This window comes from Larimichthys crocea, chromosome XVII (assembly GCF_000972845.2).
Source record: "Larimichthys crocea isolate SSNF chromosome XVII, L_crocea_2.0, whole genome shotgun sequence".
NCBI lineage: Eukaryota > Metazoa > Chordata > Actinopteri > Sciaenidae > Larimichthys > Larimichthys crocea.
This window is the reverse complement of record NC_040027.1, coordinates 13494471-13516979: the sequence shown is the minus strand read 5'-3', so window position 1 is coordinate 13516979 and position 22509 is coordinate 13494471. Positions and strand designations below refer to the sequence as shown.

The window sequence follows — 22509 nt, the reverse complement described above, 5'->3', positions numbered from 1 at the left end:
CATCTCCGTGAACATATATATATATACACATAACACAACAGCTGAAGACAGAGGAGAGCAGGGAAGGAGAAAGGCAGCAAAAGAACCATAGGCTGGAGTTGAATACAGGCTGGGGAGGACTTAACCTTTCATCTCGTTTCATATGGCTTGTATAGATTGTGTTTCAGATAGCATGATTGTAAATCTACCCTGAGATAAGACAAAATCTTCCCTCTTAAAGCAGGTTTAAGGATGGGAAATATTAATACTAATACAATCTAACTCTTGTGAAATGTTGGACACAGACATCCTGTTCATGAAGGGTCAAAGTCGTCTCCACTTGCCGAGGAGATTGAATTCCTTTGGAGTGTGCAGAACTCTGTTAAAACCTTTCTACGGTGGCATCTGCTTTATTTTACGACCTTAAACAGCTCCTTCAGCAACAGACTGCTTCTTCCACCATGTAAGAAGAAGATCTACCACAGGTCCTACATTCCAACAGCTGTCAGACTCTTTAACACCAGCATGACCTCATGACTTTCGTCTATATTTCTTATTTATGAAGTAATTTCTTATCAACCTCGTGTATACAAGCTGCTGTAACAAGTGAATTTCGCTGCTGTCTGACAGGATTTTAGGACACATAAAGAAATCAATGGCTTAGATGCTTCTGGGTGAGACTTTCAGACGTAACTGAACAAGCCTCTCGGACAAGAGGTGAAACATCTTCATGGATCTACAACCAAGTCCAGCTGCCCCCGATTTAAGTCTTCTTAAAGAAAGATGACCTGGACGACTGAGAACCTTCACAGACTTTAGAAAAGTGGCCTCTGTGAAGTGTTTTTATCTGAATCTAACAGCAGTTGTGAGGTGTCACCACCTTACCTCTGGTGGACGCTTGGAATTCTTTCTTCTTCCTCTTACTTATCCTGTCCAGGTGAATCTGGTACGCGACTCCTGCCACCACCATGACGCCAACCACCGCACTGAGAGCCGTGCTGAAGATCCACATGGCCTCTGATGCTCGACCCGCCACCGGGCTGCCCTGTGTTCCATCTTAGCACCAACAAGAACCAAAGAATTAAGGGACAGGTAGTGACCTACAGGTGTAAGCTTATGATAACTGAACGATGGATCACTCACAGCTTGTGGATGTCATGGTTTCGTTCATGGGCAGGTTCTCGATGGTGCACGACACGATGGAGTCTTTGGAAATGTTGACCATCAGGTGGCTGGTGATGTTGTACAGATGGGAGTCTGGAAGTGATGCTGCCTGGGTTCTCACCGAGCCTTCTGGAGGTTCCTCGGTGTGGTTGATGAGCCAGTGGACGGCCGGTTCAGGAAAACCACCAGTGGAGTGACAGAGGAAGGCCGTCTCACCTCCATGAGCTGCTTCTTCCCTCTGCAGCAGCGGGGAGCTGAAACTGGCTGCAAACATCCATCAGAGACAGGTAGTTAGTTCCTTTAAATAATCTGGTTACTTCCTGTGTGTTTGACACTGACCTGCTAACATGAGGCACGCTGTGCACAGCGCAGCTTTGTGGTCCTCCTCTGAAATGATGAACAGACTGTAATTCATTTTGTACTCTTGAAGATCAACTGTGGGCATCTCCAGAGAGAAGTTTCCAGTCATTGCGGCATCAGATGAGATTGTGGCGCTGTTAACGCTCAGCTCCTCCACTTTTTTATTCAGCTCCCACACTGATCTGAGCACCACTTCATCGCCTCTCCTCCACTCAATGGTAAAATTCACAAAGCTTAATAATTTAGGGTACAAGCAGGGCAGGATGACCGGCCGTCCAAGTACACCAAGGACGCACTCTTCCTCTGGAGACAAAGAAGTGAAACAACATCAGTGAGTTAGAGGTGGATGGATATCTTTGTGTGTGTGTGTGTAACATGCATGATCAGACAGGGAGTCATCTCACCCAGACCGGCGCAGAAACTGAGGAAGCAGAGCAGCAGTCCTGCGCGCCACAGCGCCACCGGCATCGCCCCAGGAGAAGGACACTTTTGCGCACGCAAGACGCAAAAATAAAAAAATAAAAAATCCAAAAATAAAATCTTCTTTAACAAAGATAAGTCCATTACTAACTCACATGCCTTTGTACCATGACGCCTCTGTCTCTTTCACAACGCTCAGTCACACACACACACCTTTCCTCACCAAATGAAGTCATGAACGTCGGTCATGTCGCGGCTTGTTGTGGCATACCTGCTTCCTTTCTGTCTCTGTCTCGTCTTTTCTGGTTTAAATGATCAACAGTACCGCCGAATATTTTGCTACACACGCAGAAATAAGTGAACAAGTTCAAAGCTCTGAGGTGGCATCGGCTTACCTCCTGTTGGGAGCCATATTAAACAAGATTGGTCAAACCTGTTTGACTTCTTAGGTCACACACACCCACACTGTGATGTATGAGAGGCAGTACCCACAGTAATAAAAAAAAAAAAAAGAAGTTTATGACACAACTCCGCTGAAAGCCAAATAGGCGTTCATGAATTAAAGAGATATTTTTTTAACCATAAAATAACTTTAATTGAAATCATTTTGATGCTCCACTGACATATAATCAGGTCAGGGGTGTGTTTAGTGTTAGTGTTTGTACCACAGGTGTTTTGGACCACCAGGAACAAGAGGAGGTTTACAGGCCAACAGGGAGCAGAGTCAGTGTCGTGCCAGAACAGGAGCTGGGCAAGCTGGCAATGTAACCAGGCTCTAGGGACAAAATGACAGAGGTGAAGAGGAGCAAAATGAACGTTGATAGAGGAAGCTAAGAAGAGAAAAGGAGCAAGTGAGACAAGAGTAAATCTGGGACTGACTTTTAGTCGTTGGTGAGAGCTTGGTGAAATAAAAGTAAAATGCCATAATAACCTTCTATAAAATAAAACAAAACAAACAAAAAATAAATCCAGACAATTTATTTAATTGGACAAACTCAACAAGACTTTTTTTTAAAATCTGGCTTTTACTTGAAATATATTTATAAATGTTTCTGTTTATATATTTGAATCTGTCTATTTATGTTTTTTGGCTATCGATATATTTTATAATACTTTTTACTATTTTATCAATATTATATATACATTTAAATGGGTTTCATTTGTTTATCTTTGTTGATCTTTATTTCTATGAAAAGTTTTTATAGTTTTATAGTTTTATAATTTTATAACAGCCGCTCCGTGACGCGCCTTTTTCTTCCCCTGCATCACGTGACCAAACAAGGAAGTGAAGTTGAACATGTCCGCGCATTAGTAACTTCATTGTGTGTGTGTGTTTGTTTGTTTTAATCCTGCCGGTCTGCAAACATGACAGACATCTTGTCGAGAATAAAAAACACCGTGGCGGAGAAAAAGAAGACGCCTGTGAGCCAGAGCGACTTACAGAAGTTTGGTTTAACAGGTGAGGGGCTCGTTTTTGATTCAGGTAGAGCGTGGAGTAGCCACAGGTGTTACGGTTTAAAGAGCGACCGTGTTAAACCGTGACCGTTAGCCGAATGTATAGCCGTTGAGAACAAGAAGATTTAGCTGTCCCTGTGAATGCCCTTTTATTATTATTATTATTATTATTATTATTATTTTATTAATTTATATCTATTCATTAATTGTACAATGCCAAAAAAAATAAAAACAAACAAACATTGGTCTTGTTTGACAGCTACCGTATATCTTCCTGTTTCAACAGCTGTTGTTGCTACGACAACCACAGACACATTCAGCTAACGGTCGCCAGTTAACACGGTCGCTCCATGAGTCATAACACCGGACAACTTTTTTGGACTAGAGTTTTTATAACAGCCTGTCTTTGTTTTGTTTTGTTCCTCTCTTGGTACAAACTGATCATCTGTCCCGCTGTGTCCTCCGCAGGGATACGGCTCAGACCTTACCAGCTGGACGGTGTGCGGTGGTTAACTCAGAGCCTGAAGAGCCAGCAGGGATGTATTTTAGGAGATGAGATGGGTTTGGGTAAAACCTGCCAGGTGTGTGTCTCTTATAACTAATAAAAGGTGATGCACGGTGATGTGTCCTTTAAAATATATAAATAATAACTAGTCATTGTGGCTGATGCAGTTTAACTTAACTGAACAGATCAGCCTTTTCACAGCAGACTTATTGACTTATCAATAAGTGTTGATAATAATATTAAATAATAAAGATAGTTCCATAGTTGCAGCCGACATGACCAACACCAGGACCCTGAAACTGATGCAGCTAAATGGAATTGAGCCATCACTGTCTAATATGTCTATGTCTAAAAGGTTTTTTAGCAGCTGAAGTTATTTTTATTATTACACTGTTTTGGAGCTAAAGTGAACGAAGGAGAAGGAGCTCTGGTAGCTTGAAATTTTGTTTCCCTCTTATCCTGTGCAAACAGCGTAAACATGACATATAAAATATAAGTTAAAGATGTAAAAACAGCGTAAACATGACATATAAAATATAAGTTAAAGATGTAAAAAATATAAAATAAAAATCTAAAAATCTAAAAATATATACAAGCTAAAAAGACATAGTGTAAACAGAATTATCAGTATAAATATAAGTATATGTATGGCTATATGGCTTAATTCCAGCCTTGAGTCCTTTGCTGCATGTTATTCTTTCTCTCTGCTGAACTTTCTGTCAATAAATACCAAAAAAATCTCTTTAAAAACAGAACAAACAAATGCAACAAACATTTTCCACTACAGTAATTAAAACAATTGTGGAAAAATAGTAAATCCTATCCTAAACACTTGCATCCTTGACAGTTTGCCTGTCAGACTGCCGACTGTCACAATCTTACTGCTACTGAAAGCGAGGAAAAAGAAATGCTGTAGACCTTTATTCACATCTTAAATGAGGAAATGTTTGAATTATAGAAATAACGGCTGTGTTTAATGCCGGCTCCCTATTATGACTTACTGACACACTGTGACTTCAACAAGAAACTTTGATACTTGACATTTTTAAAGCAAATATCGTCCTCGTCACAGTAGCTGTACTGTATGTTGGATGCCTCATAAATGTCACTGTTAACTAAGACTTCATATTGTATGTCAGACGATCTCTCTGCTGGTGTACGCGTCAGGAGCTCTCGGGAAGAAAGGTCCGTTCTTGGTGCTGAGTCCGCTCTCTGTCATGGAGAACTGGAGGACGGAGTTGGAAGGGTGCGATCACATTCACATACGAACCTACGTCCATTTACGTTTTCTGTAGTCTACTTGAAACGACAAACTTTATATGAAATCCTGAACTTGTGTTTTTACTTTGTTCCAGCTTTGCGCCGTCTCTGACTGTGCTCTGTTACAAGGGAGACAAAGAGAGACGAGCCGAGCTTCAGAGAGAAGCAGACACTCAGGACTTTGATGTTCTGCTCACTACGTACGAGGTCTGTGGCCGTTTTATGAAAACAAAATGACCTGAATTATAATTAACAGTACGTTGAACATGTTTTTCTTTCTTCTTTCATTGACAGCTGTGTCTCAAAGATGCTTCATTCTTGAGACGGTGAGTTTGATCTCATCATGATGTTACTGAGCTGTAATTTCATACATGGCTTCGCTGTTTTCATGTTTACTCCGCTCCTCAGGTGGAAATGGACCGTCCTTGTGGTCGACGAAGCTCACAGGCTGAAGAATCAAAACTCACTTTTGCACAAAACCTTGACTCAGGTACAGAGCCGCCTCTCGTTTGTGCTGTCAGATATTTACTTCTCTTTTATCATAGTTTTTTTTTAACTTTCCCTCGTGTCTGCGTGTCTCGTGTAGTTCTCAGTCGGCTTCAGAGTCCTGCTGACGGGGACTCCCATCCAGAACAACCTGCAGGAGCTCTACTCCCTGCTGAGCTTCATCCAGCCCAGCATCTTTACCGCTGATGAGTCGGACGACTTCGTCAACTCTTACTCCAATGTGCAAAATCAACCTGCTCTTGGTACGACAATCAGACATTGACATCGTGTGATGTTTATCTAAATCTGCGTTCCTTTTTAAAGGCAATACTTTGAAGGATAATATTAGTTGCATAAACTGGCTGTATGTCATGCACTGACTTGGTAATTGCTCATTAAATCAAACACTGCGTCCTTCATACTGTGCTTCTGTTTCCAGCTGCTGAGCTGCAGAGAGTCCTGGAGCCTTTCCTGCTTCGCAGAGTCAAGTCCGAAGTGGCTGTAGATCTGCCGAAGAAGACGGAGCTGGTGATGTACCACGGCATGTCGGCTCTGCAGAAAAAATACTACAAAGCGCTCCTGATGAAGGATCTGGGTGAGAAGACTACTAAAGACCAATGAATCTGTGTTTCATAGCTCTGTCGTGGTAAACTTTTTTTAAAGACTCACTGTTCATGAATCTCTCCTGATGTGTTCAGAGGTTTTTGGAAACGAGCAGGGCAACAGGAACCGACTGATGAACATCTTGATGAACCTGAGAAAGTGTGTTGACCACCCTTACCTGTTTGATGGTGAGCTGCACTCAGTGATCTTAACTCCTGATACACCCACATTCAATTCAAATCTCCTACAAAGTATAGTCTCTGGTTCTGCACCCACTTGCTTGAATTGTAAATGTAATATAAAAACCTTTGTCACACTTCTTTGTTGTTCCTTGTTTCTTGCGTAGGTGTGGAGCCGGAGCCTTTTGAGATGGGGGAGCATCTCATTGAAGCCAGCGGTAAACTTTGTCTTCTGGACAACATGCTGACTTACCTCCACAAAGGGTGAGTCAGACTGCCGGTTATTGGGCTCCACCTGGTGGCAGCTTGGCCTCATTCGACTTAAAATTCATTTATTTCCGTACGTGCAGGCTCAGTTTTGACATCATTTCACTTTCCACCATTATCTTTTAAACATTTCCAGTCGCTCTGACATTTATCTGATGAAATATTCAAACACAAATTAAGGAGGAAAAAGGAAAAAGACGAGCAGCGATAAGGTCGGGGGTGGCTTCCCTTTCTGCACTAAAAGACACCGCGTCTCTGTAAATGTGGTTATTTGCAGCCTTATCTCATCTTTAATGCCAGAAAATATGAGAGTGTGGTTTCCACTTCGTGGTCCACAGTTTCTCCAGTATTTGTCTGAATCGGTCTTTGCTGTTATTTATGTGGTCCAGAAGTGTCTGAATATAACTTATTATAACTAGAATCGGTCATGAAATGTGTTTTCTTGCAAACTTCCCTCCAATGATACACCTGTATTCACCTTTATCTGTGTGGTACTGTTGATGAACTCGAGCATCTTCAAGAGGAAAATTAAGAATTGATTGGAGACACTCCAAAGTTTATTCTCCTTCTGACTCTCCTCCTTTACACTCCTCTGTAAACAGTGTCTTTACTTCGTTTCTCTTGTTGTTGAAGGGGTCACCGGATCCTGCTGTTCTCTCAGATGACGAGGATGCTGGACATACTTCAGGATTACATGGAGTACAGAGGTGAGCAGAAGGATGAGTTGGCTTTGTGACTATACAGACCTTTACTCTCACTGTCTCTTTTAAAACACCAATAAGAGCTACGACTGCTCTTTTAATGACATTTCTAAGCAAGTTTCTGCAAAAATTCACTGTGTATTTCTTTCAGTCAGAGCTGAATTGAGCGTTTCTCTTCAGGTTATAGCTACGAACGTCTGGATGGATCCGTCCGAGGGGAGGAAAGAAATCTAGCGGTGAAGAACTTCAGCAGCAAACAGATCTTTGTGTTTCTGCTCAGCACTAAAGCAGGTGACGGAAACCCTGAACTCTGTGCAGATAGAGAGCAAACTGTGCCCCCGATCAGGCATCAATACTGGTCACATTGTGTTTTTTAATGCAGAATCTGTAACATTGTTTGCTACGGTTTTGTGAATTGCAATGAATTGCTCGCAAACACAGCAGAGTTTCTGTTTTAACTGCGGTAAAAGTAATCGTTAGAGGCGCGGTAGGTGATTCATTTCATTCCCTGAACGACGACGTAGATACGGATTAATTTGGTATGATAAGACGACAGTCTGAGCTGCACTTGCATGCTTTCCTGCATATCGAAATCTACAGTCGGGTTCGTAGACGTTGCTGAGAGAGGAAAGGGGAGTGATTTCACAGAGATAAGAGCTGCGGCAGGATGACACACTGCTGTAAATAAGGCCAGCAACTCCTCTTAGCATGTTTTATGCACACTCTGAAAGTTAGTCATCATTTCCTGTCACAAATCATGTCCCTTTTTGTGTAGAATTTTTCAAGTTATATGAGTAAATACGGCGTTGTAGACTACTAACATGAGTAGCACTGGTTTCAGGTTATGCTTCCTAAACAAGCTGTCTTTGCAGGTGGAGTGGGCTTGAACCTTACAGCTGCTGACACAGTCATCTTCGTGGACAGTGACTTCAACCCTCAGAATGACCTGCAGGCTGCTGCACGCTGCCACCGGATTGGCCAGGACAGGTGACGTGTATGCTTTGCACTTTGATCGTCTGCTTTAATTACAAACTTCTTGGATACAAGAAAACTTAACTCATACAGGTCAGTATACTGAGGTTATCTGCAGTTACACATCACAAACTCATGGTGGAACGGACCAAATCTGAGGCAGCAGAACCAGAGATATCGTCATTTTTATCATCAATATTCATCATCAAAACCTGATGCCTACATTACCCACAATGCAACTCCAACTGTTGACATTTCAGTCGTGTGTTATTGCTACTTGCGGCAAATGTAGCGCTGAGCGGCTGGCCTGCAGCCGAGATGAGGAGTGGGCCACAGAAGGTCTGATAAGCTCGCTTCTTTCTAACTACACACCTCCAGATTTCTGTCATTTTCAGCCCCAACCGACGCTGACTCAAATGTCATCACTCGAGGACATTTATCTGATTTTGCGCAGCTCCCACTGAGGCTTCTTCTTTCACATGCAGTAGTACTCCCCAAGACCTGTAAGCACACTTTGATGTGTTAAATTGGTGGAGTTCCCCCTTAAAGACTTGGTACTTTAGACAGAAAACCTGCGTCATAAACTGGGGGCATGGGCTTTGAGGGGTAAAGGCCACTCAGTAGGCTGGAAAGGTCTGCTGAATAATGAGCTGCATTATGGGAACTGAAGCTTGACCTATACAAGGGACTAAAAGTTTGGATATCTGAGTCTAAGCTGCGCTGATATCGACCCCAATTTTAAAAATCTGTCTCACAAACTAAATCGCTGGAATACGAATCATAACCTTTGATCCACTGTGACTCTTCACAGGCCTGTGAAAGTGGTCCGCCTTCTGGCAAGAGACACCGTGGAGGAGATAATGTACTCGCGTGCCGTGTCCAAGTTGCACCTCACCAACACCGTCATAGAAGAAGGACGCTTCTCTTTACTGGATCAAGCTCAGTCAGCTGCTGCAGGACTGCAGGTGTGGGAACAAAACCACAAAGCCATTAGCATGTTCTTTGAATCCACAGTACTCATGTCTGATAAAAAACCCCTCCAGCTGTCACTCCTCTGTTTCCTGTTTTCTACAGCTAAGCGAGATCTTGAAGTTTGGCGTAGATAAGCTCCTGTCATCAGAGGAGAGCTCGGTACAGGATGTGAAACTGGAGAAGATCCTCGGTCCGTCACATGACGGTCAGTGGGTGGACAACGAAGACTTCGCCTCGCTCAGGGAGGAAAAAGAGGAAGACGAGAGCAGCTCTGAATGTGACGGGCTGAGTATGTGTTTTGTGTTTTTTGCGGCAACGTCGACTTCTCCTTTTTTACTTTTGGTTTTCACGCTGCAAACTTAACCACATGTGAAAATACACCACAGATTTCATCTGTTTGAGCTCACGTTCATGTTTACCAACACAAGCAGAACTCACTCTGCTTACTCCTTCCTCCACCCTTCAGACCACATGTACTACTTTGAGGGGAGAGACTACAGCAAGGACCCGAGCTCTGACGACCAGAAGAGCTTTGACCGTCTGCTGGAGGAGCAGCTGGACGAGTTCCAGCGAGCTTCAGGAGAGGGACGAGCTCTACGACACAAAGCCGGAGTAAGACGTCACTGCAAACCGACGGGAACGTGTCCAGTTTATCAAAAGCTGGAGTGCAAATCATTTAAAGCACACTGAATGTACACAACATTGTATGTAGGGCACTTTTGTTTATTCACATACTTGAAGGACTTCGTCTCGCTGATCTCAGCCTTCAAACTTTTCTATTCGGGGCATGATGGTTGGTGTAAAAACCACTGAATTAGGTTACATCTCATCTCAAGCTCCCTTAGTACCCACATCGGTGCTTCGTTTTGCTTTTGCTCTACTGCGTCTATGGTTCACTGACTTGTTACAGTTATACACATGCATGTGCCCGGCCCACACGCCCCCAGAACCTCTGACATTTAATATCACAGTGCAAACAAACACATGTTTATCCAGAAAAACACACCAGAAGTGGATTTTACTCTAAAGGAACACCCCTTAAATCATCACATACTGAACAATAAAGGGTGAAACATGGACTCTGTCACATGAATCACATGAAATATAAAGTCTTTTCTCTTCAGGGAGATCATAAAACTCGCCTGTAGCTAATGGAGTTGAACCGTGCACACAAGAGCGATAGAACATCAACAGACCGCCTTTACAAATAAAGGTCCGTGCTAAATATCCCAGTTTATGATCTTCCCTGTTAGCTGCTGTTACAAATTAGGATTGAAATATTGGAAATCACCACGAATCTAAGTTTGCAATGATGCTTTACTGGACTGTACGGTTACAGCACTAAATGTATTGAGTGTATTTCAGTAGCCTCAGCTCTCATTTATGGCGATAATACATGTTTAACTATGTGACTAACTTTGTGCTTGCAGGTTTCTCTGTCAGTCGCACTCGGGATTCCCACGAGGAAGAGGAAACCTCTCACCGAGGCCGAGCTGGAGCTGAGGCGCCAGAAAAGGGAAGAGGCTGCAGCCAAGAGAGCCAAACTTCAGGAGGACGTGAAAAAGAAGCAACAGGAGCAGAAACACAAGAAAAAGTAAAACACTTTGTCCTCAGTGAATTTCCTTTTTTAGCTCTCGGTGACTTCACCCACTCAGCCTAGACCTTATCTTACAGGATGGCGTGGTGGGAGTCATGCAGCTACAGATCACGGTGCCTGCCGTCTGTGGACAGTGAAGAAGAAGAGGAGGAGGAGGAGGAGGTGGAGGAGGTGGAGGAGGATGACAGCACCATGTGCTCCTCAGACTCTGACAGCAGGGCTATCAACTATGTTCTGGGGGATGTTACTCATCCCCACACCGCTCAGGGAGATGCTATCATCGTCCACTGTGTTGGTATGAAGCCTGTATCACTTGATAGGCACCATAGCAACATGTCACGTAGCATGATAGAGCGATAACGAGCTTTTCTTCTACACTTGATTATGTGCAGATGATTCAGGCCGGTGGGGCAGGGGAGGCTTGTTCACAGCTCTAGAGGTCAGATCAGATGAACCACGGAAGCAGTATGAGTTGGCTGGCAAGATGAAAGGTACAATTAACAATAATTACTCATGCCACAAACTTCCTTATCATGCAGAAGTCTGGTTGCGGATGAAGTGTGTTATATCTTTTCAGATTTGGAGCTCGGAAATGTGCAGCTCTTCCCCATCGATGACAAACAGTCCAGATTGGACGGGCGGGATCAGGTAGGTTCTGTTTAAATGAAACGCATGCTGCATGCAGAGCAGAGCAGCTGCTTGGAAATGCACGCCTTGCAGTCGTGGTGATCGTATTCTGGGTGTGGGTTTACGTGTGGCAACAGAACTGTGAAGTGGTGCAAACTGATAAGATGCCAGCGATTTAAAAAAAGAAACCTGTTGTTTCCATCTCCTTCCTGTTTTACCTCAGTTGGCCCTGATAGTGGCACAGCAAAGAGACAAAGGCGGCAACTTGTCTGGGATCCGTCTAACCGCTCTGGAAGAAGGGCTTAAGAAGATTTATGCTGCAGCCAAAAAAAACAAGGGTACAGTCAAACACCTTTTTAACAAAGACTTAAGTGCACCGCTTTCATGCTGTCTGGTCTTAGAGAAGTCAACAATGCTTAAATAAGCAACATTGCATGTCAATACAACAGGCCTGTCTGTGTGAGGGGTGGGCGTGATTGTTAAACTGGACTGACGAGATATGCAGGACACGCTGTGTGTGTGAGACATCTTGTTTGGCGCCGCCGTGTAGACAGACGAAGTTCTTGGAAACAATTATGGACAACAAAAAGAGCCTGAGAAGAATTTGATTTTTTCTCGAGTCGTAAAAAGACTCACTGGTGATATAAACTTTTGACAGCTGCCCCTCCCTCAGTTCAGCTTGAGTAGGATCGTAAACGTAGGAAATGGCTGAGTCGCTGACAGAAATATATCTTATTCTTTGAGCTTTATTTGACAGAGACAGCTGAAGAGTGACAGGAATGTGGGGAAAGAGAGAGAGAGTGGCAAGGACTGAGCCTTTGCACATGAGGCGGTTGCTCTACCAACTGAGCTAAACAACACCCTCTGAATTACATCTTTTTTCCCTCCCCCTCTCCCACAAAGCAAGTGTACATCTTCCTCGCATCGGACACTCCACCAAAGGCTTCAACTGGTACGGCACAGAGAGGCTCATCAGGAAACACCTGGCCTCCAGAGGCATCCCTACCTTCATGTATCCTTTGACTCAGCAGACAGCATCTGAAAAAAATGATATTTCTCAGAATCTGAGTCATTTTCCCTTAATTTGCCCTGACAGATATTATCACAGCAGAACAGCAAAGAACACAGCTCCACCTCAGACATCCACATCCTCCCCTACACCACCACCAAAGTCAGACAGGTCGGCGCACAGGACTGAAGCAGAAACCCCCGGCACCTCGACCTCTCACGAGAGCTTCAGCCCCGCGGAGCTCCCCAGCTTCATGAGCGGAGTCCGTGTGTTTTTCTACAACCTGCCTGCATCAGAGAGGAAGAGGCTGGCACGCTACCTTATCACATATCCTTTCAGACAGCAGCTTCATTACTTCATATCAATCATCTTTCCAGATAAGCATGACCCAATAATGAGCATATTTAAGTAAACGGTTAACCCTCGGGGGTCCCGTGAAAAGCTCTATCAAGTGCTTTTTGCAATCTTGGGTGATTGCTTGGACCCCTGAGGTTTTTTATGTACAATCTTCTGCATGTGAAGACCTGCTTGGTGAAGTTATCTTCATATATATAAAAACAAAATGTGACAGCTCCTTAGCTGCAGTGCACGTATGATGGAGATGAGGAGGAGATCATGAGCCCGGAGGTCACCCACATAGTTGCAGAGGTGGAGAACAGCATCCACTCACAGGTTAGTGTACATTTTTCATGAGCGGGACCAAAAATAGATTTAAAACTTGTCGATTTTTTTATATAAACACACAAGCAGATGATATTTATTTAACTTTATATCCTACTGTTATTTATATGGACAGGAGCTCCAGGATCTGGTGGGTCAGTACCCGCAGGCTGTCCCCGTGCAGAAGGACTGGCTCGAGTCCAGCTTCTCCAAACAACGCAAAGTCAACACGACGCCGTTCATCTTACATCCGCTCTGAGATCTCTGTTTTCTTTCACCTCTTTTTTTTTTTTATGAATGATCACGTTGAATGAAGCATCAATGAATCCACTAAATGTCAGATCATTTATTTAAAGGTTATGGAGCCCGTAAAGGGTGCTGAAGAGATTCCTCCCTGCACATGCGGATCATTTTATGACATTCTTTGAAAAATAATTAAATGTTTCTATGAATATTCAGCCGATGGCGTTTTCAGATGAGTCACATGAGTCACGGTGGTTTTGGGTTCGGTTTCAGTGAATGACTGATGATGATGAGTTGCACAAGATCATTTACTATAAATTCATCTCACGCATATCTAACACCAGCCACCTTTTTATTAATGGAGATAACTCTGCTAATGAAGTTTGATTGCCACCTGTGAATCACATCACAAGACGAAGAAGTGTTTGATGGAGTTTTGAATAATCAGCCAGGCAGCTGGTTTTTAATGAGAACTATAAAACCATAAAAGTGCAGCAGGTCACTACGCTTTAAATGATTGTATGCGCTGTAATATAACAAAAAAAAAACAATCTTCAGCTCTCAATCTGCAACTTTTTTTTTTTAATCTGCTCTACTTTTTGCTCCGTGGTTCAAACAATTATTGCAAAGTTATTATTTATTTTAGCGCTGAACAAAGTCAACATCATAAAACTGCTCAAACATTAACTGGCTCCTCCACTTTGTGTAATTGGACAACATCTCAGTGTAAACTTCTTAATGTGTCTTTTTAGCATCATGGAAAATAAACAAGAAGTTTATGTAAAATAAGAATCTTTATTTTTAGTTACAGTTTGTCTCCTGGGTTACTGCTGTTGGTGGTTTGTGTTGACACAGGTTATATAGTAAATCATCATTAATCCTCAGCGTGTGTGTGTGGTGTGTGTGGGTAGGAAGTGTAGCACGTACACACACACTCACACACACACACACACACACACCTTCAGCAGTTACAGGGTGGAGTCTGTCAGAGGGGCGGTGCTGCTGAGCGGCAAAGTAAAGACCAAACGCACCCACTGCGTCACTGTTTTTCATGTGTCTCAGGAGAGACGACACACAAAAAAAGACAAGTTTAATATTCAGCTCATTTTTTTTTTAAAGTGTTTTTTTATTTTTTATTTTATTTTTTTGGCGCCAAACGTGGACTTACCTGTTCGAGGCGCGTGAAGCTGAAGCAGAGACCTTAAGGTGAGTTGAAGTAATTTCGACATGTCACCTGTCTGTGTTAACGAAACAGCAAAGAGTGAAGCAGGACGCTTGTTTTTAAACTTTTAGTAAAGTTTTATCAGTTATTAAAACTTTAAATTGCAGCTCTCACCTCAAACTTCAGGAGAAATCTCCAACCTGAGGCGAAAAGAGGTGAAAATGTCGCGTGTACACACCTGTAATGTTTTTTTTTTTTAAACCTGTTTATCAAAGTGCACGAAGTCAGCATGAAATATGAAAGTAGTCGGAGACATATCTGGGTCAGCCTCAGTGGAAAAGCGCATTTTACAACGTGTGTGTGTGTGTGTGTGTGTGTGTGTGTGTGTGTGCTTTAAATGAGTGTATTGACATATACAGGAACAGCCAGGCGTGCTGTGAGGTGAAGCTCTCTAATAAAGCTGCTGCAGACCTACATTCATATTAAGTAGATTGGCGTGTGTGTGAGAGGCTGGGGGTGGAGAAGTGACTTTAATGTCCAAATTAAAGTGTTTGGATGTTGCTGTGAATCAAACATTACTCAGACATCCAGACAGAGATTTTCTTTTTGAATCTTCTGGAAGTTTTGTGGTTTTAATTTTTCCATCTGTGAAGAAGCATCATTTCCTTATTCCTACATGAGTTCATTTTTTTTTCTCTCCTTGAGTATTAACCACCAACCACTTTGAGAAAAAAGTCCCCTGTGTGGGAAGACACTTTGTCACACACTAAATATGTCCTCACCACCAAGTGAGTGTGGGCTGATCTAATGTTACGAATCTCCTCAATGAATATATGAGTTTATAAAAAAATTCTGAAACTGCTGTACTTTCACATATTTCGCCTCGTCAGTTTTGTTTTAAAGCGACTCGTGTGTTCAGCAGAGTTTCTTCTGATGGAGCTTAAGTCAGACACACATGGATGTCAGGAGGAAGAGGCCTAATGATGATGCCCACTTCAATCTACTCGGCTTCAGCACCAAATAGGTGAGCGTGATGGCAAATCCGGCAGCCAGACGTCAGCAGACCTTTGTGGGTTTTGACTGACATCCATCTACATACGGACAGAAAATTATATAGATATTACACGACAATATGTATACAGAGGTCAACCAAAATAAACACTCAACGCCAGATCTTCAGAGGTACTAAACTAGTTCTTGATGAGTGTTTGCAGCACTTTGAAGAACCTTTTTTAAGGTTATTTGGCGAACCGAAAAGAGAATCCTTAAGACTTCTTTTTGTTGTTGTTTATTTTTATTTGGGGAGCTGAATTTGCAAAAAAAAAAAAGTTCTTTAAGCTTCATTTGCAAAACCTTTGGTGCCTTCAAGAACTTTTTTTTGCTGTTTAAAGTTCTTTGAGTCACCTGTTTTTAGATAAAAACCAAAAAACAGTTTGAACAATGTTAAACAGCCTTTTTTTGAACCTGAGGTACAAATAAATTATTGTTGTGATGATTTCTAGTTGTAAATGTTATAATATTCTACAGCTACTTTATATAGAGAGCAGTTATTAATGTGTTAATAATTAATATAAAGTAATTAATAACTTCACTGGATAAACTAATAAAAGTATACGTATACGTCTTTGGTGTCACCGTGAAAAACCTCCTCAGGTTTTAACTTTTATTTTGAAGGATGAAGGAGAACCTTTTACCTCTCAGTTATTATCAAGCTCTTCCCAGATGATAGTGTCGTATTAATAGTAATAGTATCTGTAATCAAGCATCCGGTAGCAGCATGAGACACAATAAACAGACATTAAGGTTAACCTGTGAGATAAATCTGCATTTAAATTAAACCTATGCAAAGAAATATAGAAATAGAAAACTATGTAAGAGTAGAAATGTTTTACTTTATATACATCAATATCACATTAATAATCGCTCTCTATAAAAAGTAGTTGTAGAATATTACTCTTTATTACACAGCCACATGTTAATCAACAGGTTTGACATATAGCAGCTATATGTACTTCAGGTTCACAAAATATGTGATCAAACTGTCCCTTTGTTGGTTTTCATCAAAAACCAGTTCACAAACAGTTCATCAGTTCATCAGTTCTCCAAAAATAGATTATTTAACATTAAATGCTTCCTTAAAGCACAAAAAGTGAAGCAGATGTGACCTCAAGAACTTTCTCCCCCCAAAAAACCCAAAACAGCTTTCTTAAGAATTAAAATGTTCTCCAGAAAACTAACAAAGTGTTTCAGATCTCTTATGAGGAACCGGTTTTTCTCAGCGTGTACTATTTCGAGAACTGTGGCCGTGGCCAATCAGAAGTGGCAAATATATGCAGATATGAGTGATAAAGATCGGGGTAGTGACAGCTGCTCGAACATCAAGCAAGAAGCAACAACCAAGACGGACACTGTCGGTCCTCTAACAGGCCTGTTTACTCCAGTGTTCCAGTACTTTGTCCTGAAACGGGAATACTAGATTACCTCCCCAAGTTATGTAAATGATTTTTCAGTGAGCCCGATCTGTCGAGTTAACTTCACGCCTCTCTCACGTGCCTCTTTCTGCCAAACGACATCTTCTTCTCGTAATCAAAATGAATCGTGTTAATAAATCTGTGTCTCACTCGCAGTCACATCAGCCAGCTGAGCAGGCTCCTTAACAGCCACCACAACACGCCTGAAGAGGACGATGAGACCATGAGCACAGAGGAGCGAGTAGCCAACGTCGTCCACAACCCGGACTCCACCCCGAACCCCGACGGGCCTTTCTCCCTTCCAGAGCACGCCACGTTTGCAGATGGCTCCCTGTTTAGAACACAAAGGCAGGAACACAAACCCAACCACGCTTTTCCTCATCCAGGCCCGGGTTACTTCACGTACCAGCCTCCCCGTAGCCTCCCCGCCGGGTACAGCCAGCCCACGCCATTCCCCAGCCAGGACAACAGTGCCTGGCTTCACCCGAGCTTCGAGAGCAACTGGTCGGGGTATCCCACCAGCCTGCCGTCGTGTTTGAATCAGAAAGATTTCTCCAGCTGTACTGGCGATAGCTGCCTGTCAGGGTGCAAGTCCCTGTCGCTGCCCGGCAGACACAGCTCCTGCATGAGCAGCTTGGAGCAGCCGTTTTCTCTCTGCTCCAACCCACCTTCGGCCAACTTGTGCCATCACACGTTGCCTCCGTACTCGTGCTCGCCTCAGGGAGCCGCCTGCTGCGCGCAGTGCCCCGCGGATGCCTTCAAAAGGGGCCCTGTGGCCAACAAACCTCCCTGGCCTCCGTACCACCCGGCTTACGGCCCGTTTTGTAAGTCTGCTTCACTGTTTACACACACAGGAGCTGTACTTAGCTGTATTAGTATCAGGAGCCCTGAAGGGACGTGTTGTCTTTATTCTGTCTTTATTCTGTCTTTGCTTAGATCCAGGTGACTGCAGACTCCCTGGAGCTGGATACACACAAATGTGAGTTTTTAAAGACAAATCTGAAGCACTGAACTCGTGTTGCATGTGCATAACTGTGATCTTTTAACACCGTGCAGCGGCCACAACGCACCGGCTAAAGAGAAGAACCCTCCCTGCAGCACGCCGCTGTCTCTGGAGCAGAGTAAGCGTCGACCTGTAGATCTGCAGATTAAAGATGAGCTGCTGTATTCTGCTGCTTTTATTATTTATTTATTTATTTACTTGCTGTTCTTGAATACAGGGAGGGTATTTGTCACTTATGAAGCGGACAACGACAAGCACGTCAATGAGATCATCAACTTTGTCGCTCTGCTGCGACACAACGGCTTTGATACGCACGTATGTACAGAAAGTTTTTTTATGTCTTGACACAGGAACAGAGATGGGCAGGAAGATGGACAGAGGATTGATTTTTAGGTGTCCCAAAAAAGTTAAGAAACCTCGACGGGTACAGACAGTATCAACTAGAGATGGGAGAATACACCTTCATCTGTATAACAGGAGATACTGGCAATGATATATAACGGTATATAAGTTTATAAGTCGCTCCTGATGTGTTGTGAACGTCGTGTCGTTCATAAAAGTTTTAGTTCAGTTGTTCTAGATCAACTTTGATGACACAAGGCCGAGCATTCAGCACTCACCGGATTTGTTTGTCTTGTAAGACGTCAATTAGTGTCTGAGTGTTTAGAGGTGGCTCCAATATTTACTCAGATGACTCACGTTAACTTCTCCCATTACATTCAATAGAAACAGGAGCTGCCATTTCCTAAAGGGAAGTGGCCGTGACTAAACCAACGTGATGCAGACACAGGAAGTGACTCTTAAGTGGGGTGTCTCTTTTGTTGACCATCTCTGGTAAAACTGCAGACAGTGTAGAGAATGGACGGCTGTAGCTATAGAGACCAAAACAGTTTTTGTACCAGGCTGTAAACATGTTTATTTCTGCTGTGAAGTTGGACATTTTAACATGGGGACTTATGGAGACTGACTCGTTCTGTAGCCAGCCTCAAGTGGACGTTTGAGGAACTGCAGTTTTTTTTTTTTTTTTAATGGCAAAATAAATGTCAGTACTTTATATTTTTGCTTTGTTGGGGGAGTTGTCTGACTGTTGTTTCTGACTTATGTCTTTGTTTGTTTCAGATCGATATTTTCGAGCAGCAGTTCAGGAGTATAAGCAAGATAGACTTCATGGAGCGATACCTCAGCGAGGTAAAAACAAACAGATCTTACTAAGTTGAGGACAGAGGCGTCTTAAAACACTTTTGGTATCGTAATCTTGGGCTGTTTGTCTTTCTGCATGATGTTTTTACGAAGCCTGAAGTGAAAACAGTACAGTCATGGTTCGGTTCTTCTCACCCAGAAAGAGTACCTGATCATCATCATCATCAGTCCTAAGTACTATGAGACCGTGACGGCCTCGCCTGTTGGCCTGGAGAACGACGAGAGGACGTTCAACACCGTCTACATACATAAACAGGTTCGCAGAGTGCAAATGGGAGACAGAAATATTGAACTCTTATTTTAAATGTCAGCGAGTTTCTTTTTGTGTCTCGTAGCTCCAGAACGAATTCATTCAGAACGGAAGCAAGAATTTCAGGTTTATTCCCATCGTGTTCCCTGGGGCCAAAAAAGTAAGTTTCATACTTCATGACAGGTGGAAAGAGAGAAAGCTCATAAACCTCACTTTTAATTTAAACACATACCACATCAGCAAAACACTTTGCACTGTTATTTTCTCGTCATAAACGCCCAAAAGCTTTCGTGACTGAGTCTCTGCTTTATGATCACAGTGTCACGTTCCCAACTGGCTTCAAAACACGCATGTTTACGGATGGCCGCGTGACCGGGACGACATCCTGCGTCGACTGATGAGGGTGGAGAAGTACAATCCGCCACCTATCGGGCCGCTACCGACCATCGTTTCCATCCCCATATAGAGACCGCTCACTTGAAGACACAGACTGGACTGAAACCTTTAAAAACAAAAAACAAAAAAAATATTTCTGGACGACATTGTTGAGGTGAACAGGAATACGTGTTTCATTTTAAGTTACTGTGATGTTTAAGGGTGCTGCGTGAACCTTTTTCTCCTGGTAGATGTTGTAAGTAGTTCTTTTGAATTACAACTGAAACGGAGGCGTGCCGACAAGCTTCTCAAGGTCCCTGCAGCTCATCACACTGCATGCACGTTACATGAGTAATGTTTACTGGTGCTACTCCAAGTTTACAGCCTCACGAGTTCAGCACAGTTTAAAAATTAATTTAGCATATCTGTATTGGGACTCACATGAGCACACGTTGTATAATTAAAGGTCGTGGCAGATATAATGAACAGTGTGACTGTATATTAGCAGAGCAGGATTAGAGAGGTTTAATTTATGAGAAGCAAACACTGTACAAGCTGCAGCAGCCGCCTTTTATCTCTCTTACTGCAGCGTCTCTCTGAGTTACTGTTGTGTATTTCGAACGCCACTTGGTTGATTATTTTCGCAGCATTATCTGAAATGTATGTCTGTTTTTGCACATTTTTTAGCCCCTTTTACTACAAATCAAACCACCAGTTTACAAGGAGAGCATACCCCAAACAGCTGTAAGTGTAGTTCTGTGAAGAAAGAAAAAAAAGGGCTAAAACAAGCAAAAACTGGTAATTTTGTTCATGTTCCTGTGATAAAACAGATCGTGTAAGACGTTTCAAGCACTGGCGTCGCCCTCAGTTGATTTAATTGTACTAAACATGTGAAAAATGTTGTATTAAAACGTGTTTGCAGGTGAAAGCATGTCCCTACTCTGACATCTCCTCTTGGAGATGCATGATTGTCTTGTGCAGCTGGCCCTCATACAAGAGACAAGCACAGACCTGGGACCGGTTTTGCCTGCAGGCCTTCGTGAGCTGCATTCTTCAGTTTGGGAACGAGGCATGAGAACTTTTGTGGCCTCTACCAAGTGTAACGCTCAGGAGGAATTCAGCCTGAGAGGCAGAAAGCAGACTTTCTTTCTTGTAGTGTTTGAGGCTCACACAGGATGTCGTATCAAGATGAGTAGCTGACACAGCTGCCTGCCTGCCTGCCGTGTGGTACGACTTCTCAAGAATCGGCATCTTTAGACTCAAATGGGTCATCACAACCTGTTTGTGGTTAGAGACAAATCACGTGTAACACCGTGACACGATTAAGGAAAATGTGTGTGCGCAGAATATATTGTGTTCTCCCGCTGCTGCCAGACATTAAAATAATAATAAATAAATAAATCCTGTTTTATTACCTAAACATTAAAAAGCGGAGCGTCACGATGTGGTTTAATGGTTTTATCTTCACAAGAGGTAACACTGCAGATGTTCATACAGACGTCATAAAAAAAAAATCTGAATACAGTGTTTCATATATTCATCCATATATTGAAAAGTACATGAAATAATATTAATTTTAATAACATAACAAAAAAAGGACAATGACATCTGTAATAAAAGTGGATTACAAAGTGACATTTTATGTAAATAACTCTTAAGAATTAGGTAACAGGAAATCAGACAATAGTTCCATTTAACTGTATGTAAAAACATCGAAGTGCTATTTGTTCAAAGCTACAAAATACACTTAAAAAGCAGGAAGCGTTTTCTTTTTTGTGTGTTTTTAATTTCCTTCAAGGAAAAAAAAAAAAAGTACTATAAAATAAGTTACAGTACAGTGAATTTGTTGTTCCCGTCTTCCAGCCTTTTGTAAGCACAAACAACAGGAGTAAAGAGATACTGCTTCCTCATCAGAGAGGCGTCTTCTCCAGAAAGGAAATGAACAGCCGCGCTGTTGTCGATAACTCTGTGTGTGTATGTGTGTGTGTGTGTGTGTGTGTGTGTATATGTATGTGTGTGTTTATAATAGCCGCACAAACACTTCTGAAAATGCGAAACCTTCTAATCTTCGACATCATCTGCGTGTCTTCTCTGCCCGCTCTGTCCTCTTTGTACTTCATGAGCTCAGAATAATTTGACAAATACTTCATGTTTAGTCACATAACACGGAGGGCCAAGCTCTCATACGTCGTCAGCCGGCAAAGGAGGTATGTTGAACCTTGGTCTAGTGAAAAAAGCCATCTTCTCTCTGCCGACAAAGGAAAGACAGAAGTTATTTTTAACACTCGTTATGATGTAAACGCCTGTCGATGAGCACTGACGCAGGATAAGGATTGGTGTCTTAATGCTGCTGCTCACCAAAATGTTTCTCTTCATGGATTTAAAGACAAATCAATAAATGATACAATCTGTGAATATTTATCTCATATGAATACAAGACCTTGCTGCTCACGCCGGACGGCTACTTTCAACCTGCGGAGAGCTGAAATCAGAGAACGACACAGCGAAGGGCCACAAACCGGGTCGCTGCAGGAAGGACTCAGTGGTACATGGGGAGCGTGATCGACCAGCTGAGCCACCAGGATGCTC

At 42.7% G+C, this 22509-nt stretch overlaps 4 protein-coding genes across 9 annotated transcripts in view; 2 read left to right on the top strand and 2 right to left on the bottom strand.

The window, feature by feature from the left end:
- Positions 1–2414, bottom strand: part of LOC104928276 (butyrophilin-like protein 2) — a 2955-nt gene extending 541 nt beyond the window's left edge. Inside the window, exons 1-5 of one of the 4 annotated variants that reach the window (XM_027290539.1) lie at positions 2137–2414; positions 1908–1989; positions 1483–1806; positions 1123–1407; positions 865–1035 (exon numbers count right to left, since the gene is read on the bottom strand). In XM_027290539.1, coding sequence (XP_027146340.1) covers positions 865–1035; positions 1123–1407; positions 1483–1806; positions 1908–1971 — 844 coding nt within the window. In that variant the 5' untranslated portion in view covers positions 1972–1989; positions 2137–2414. Of the gene's footprint in view, positions 1–864; positions 1036–1122; positions 1408–1482; positions 1807–1907 lie in introns of all 4 variants that reach the window. The other 3 variants (XM_027290540.1, XM_027290541.1, XM_010742527.3) reach the window with 3 other exon arrangements.
- Positions 2415–3189: 775 nt separating this feature from the next.
- On the top strand, positions 3190–14007 carry chd1l (chromodomain helicase DNA binding protein 1-like). Its single transcript, XM_019252974.2, has 25 exons — positions 3190–3382; positions 3847–3959; positions 5023–5129; positions 5239–5350; positions 5438–5469; positions 5552–5633; positions 5730–5892; positions 6069–6224; positions 6328–6420; positions 6579–6675; positions 7312–7385; positions 7560–7670; positions 8252–8366; positions 9163–9316; positions 9426–9612; positions 9790–9935; positions 10754–10917; positions 10998–11215; positions 11313–11411; positions 11498–11568; positions 11771–11885; positions 12451–12559; positions 12644–12883; positions 13147–13228; positions 13353–14007. Exons 1-25 carry the CDS (start codon positions 3289–3291, stop codon positions 13473–13475), a joined length of 3057 nt encoding a protein of 1018 aa, XP_019108519.2. The 5' UTR covers positions 3190–3288; the 3' UTR covers positions 13476–14007.
- A 448-nt stretch (positions 14008–14455) lies between these two features.
- traf3ip2l (TRAF3 interacting protein 2-like) lies at positions 14456–21732 on the top strand. 3 transcript variants are annotated; one of them, XM_019252958.2, is made up of 10 exons: positions 14456–14665; positions 15541–15645; positions 17249–17916; positions 18029–18071; positions 18149–18213; positions 18313–18410; positions 19215–19283; positions 19435–19551; positions 19631–19705; positions 19865–21732. In XM_019252958.2, exons 2-10 carry the CDS (start codon positions 15581–15583, stop codon positions 20009–20011), a joined length of 1347 nt encoding a protein of 448 aa, XP_019108503.2. In that variant the 5' UTR covers positions 14456–14665; positions 15541–15580; the 3' UTR covers positions 20012–21732. The 3 variants fall into 3 exon arrangements, with proteins under 3 accessions (XP_019108503.2, XP_019108504.2, XP_010740831.3); XM_010742529.3 differs by having other exon boundaries at positions 14457–14665; positions 15544–15645; XM_019252959.2 differs by lacking the exon at positions 15541–15645.
- wwc3 (WWC family member 3) overlaps positions 21418–22509 on the bottom strand; it is a 31380-nt gene continuing 30288 nt past the window's right edge. Inside the window, exon 23 of the mRNA XM_010742530.3 lies at positions 21418–22168. Coding sequence (XP_010740832.2) covers positions 22102–22168 — 67 coding nt within the window. The 3' untranslated portion in view covers positions 21418–22101. The remainder of the gene's footprint in view (positions 22169–22509) is intronic.

Excerpts from the sequence above, each read along its gene's own strand:
- chd1l (XM_019252974.2), top strand. The coding sequence starts at position 3,289 with ATGACAGACATCTTGTCGAGAATAAAAAACACCGTGGCGGAGAAAAAG. Across the intron at positions 7,386-7,559 it reads GGATTACATGGAGTACAGAG|GTTATAGCTACGAACGTCTG; the intron begins GTGAGCAGAAGG and ends GTTTCTCTTCAG. Across the intron at positions 11,412-11,497 it reads GTTGGCTGGCAAGATGAAAG|ATTTGGAGCTCGGAAATGTG; the intron begins GTACAATTAACA and ends ATATCTTTTCAG.
- traf3ip2l (XM_019252958.2), top strand. The coding sequence starts at position 15,581 with ATGTCAGGAGGAAGAGGCCTAATGATGATGCCCACTTCAATCTACTCG. Across the intron at positions 15,646-17,248 it reads TCGGCTTCAGCACCAAATAG|TCACATCAGCCAGCTGAGCA; the intron begins GTGAGCGTGATG and ends TCTCACTCGCAG. Across the intron at positions 19,552-19,630 it reads CCGTCTACATACATAAACAG|CTCCAGAACGAATTCATTCA; the intron begins GTTCGCAGAGTG and ends TGTGTCTCGTAG.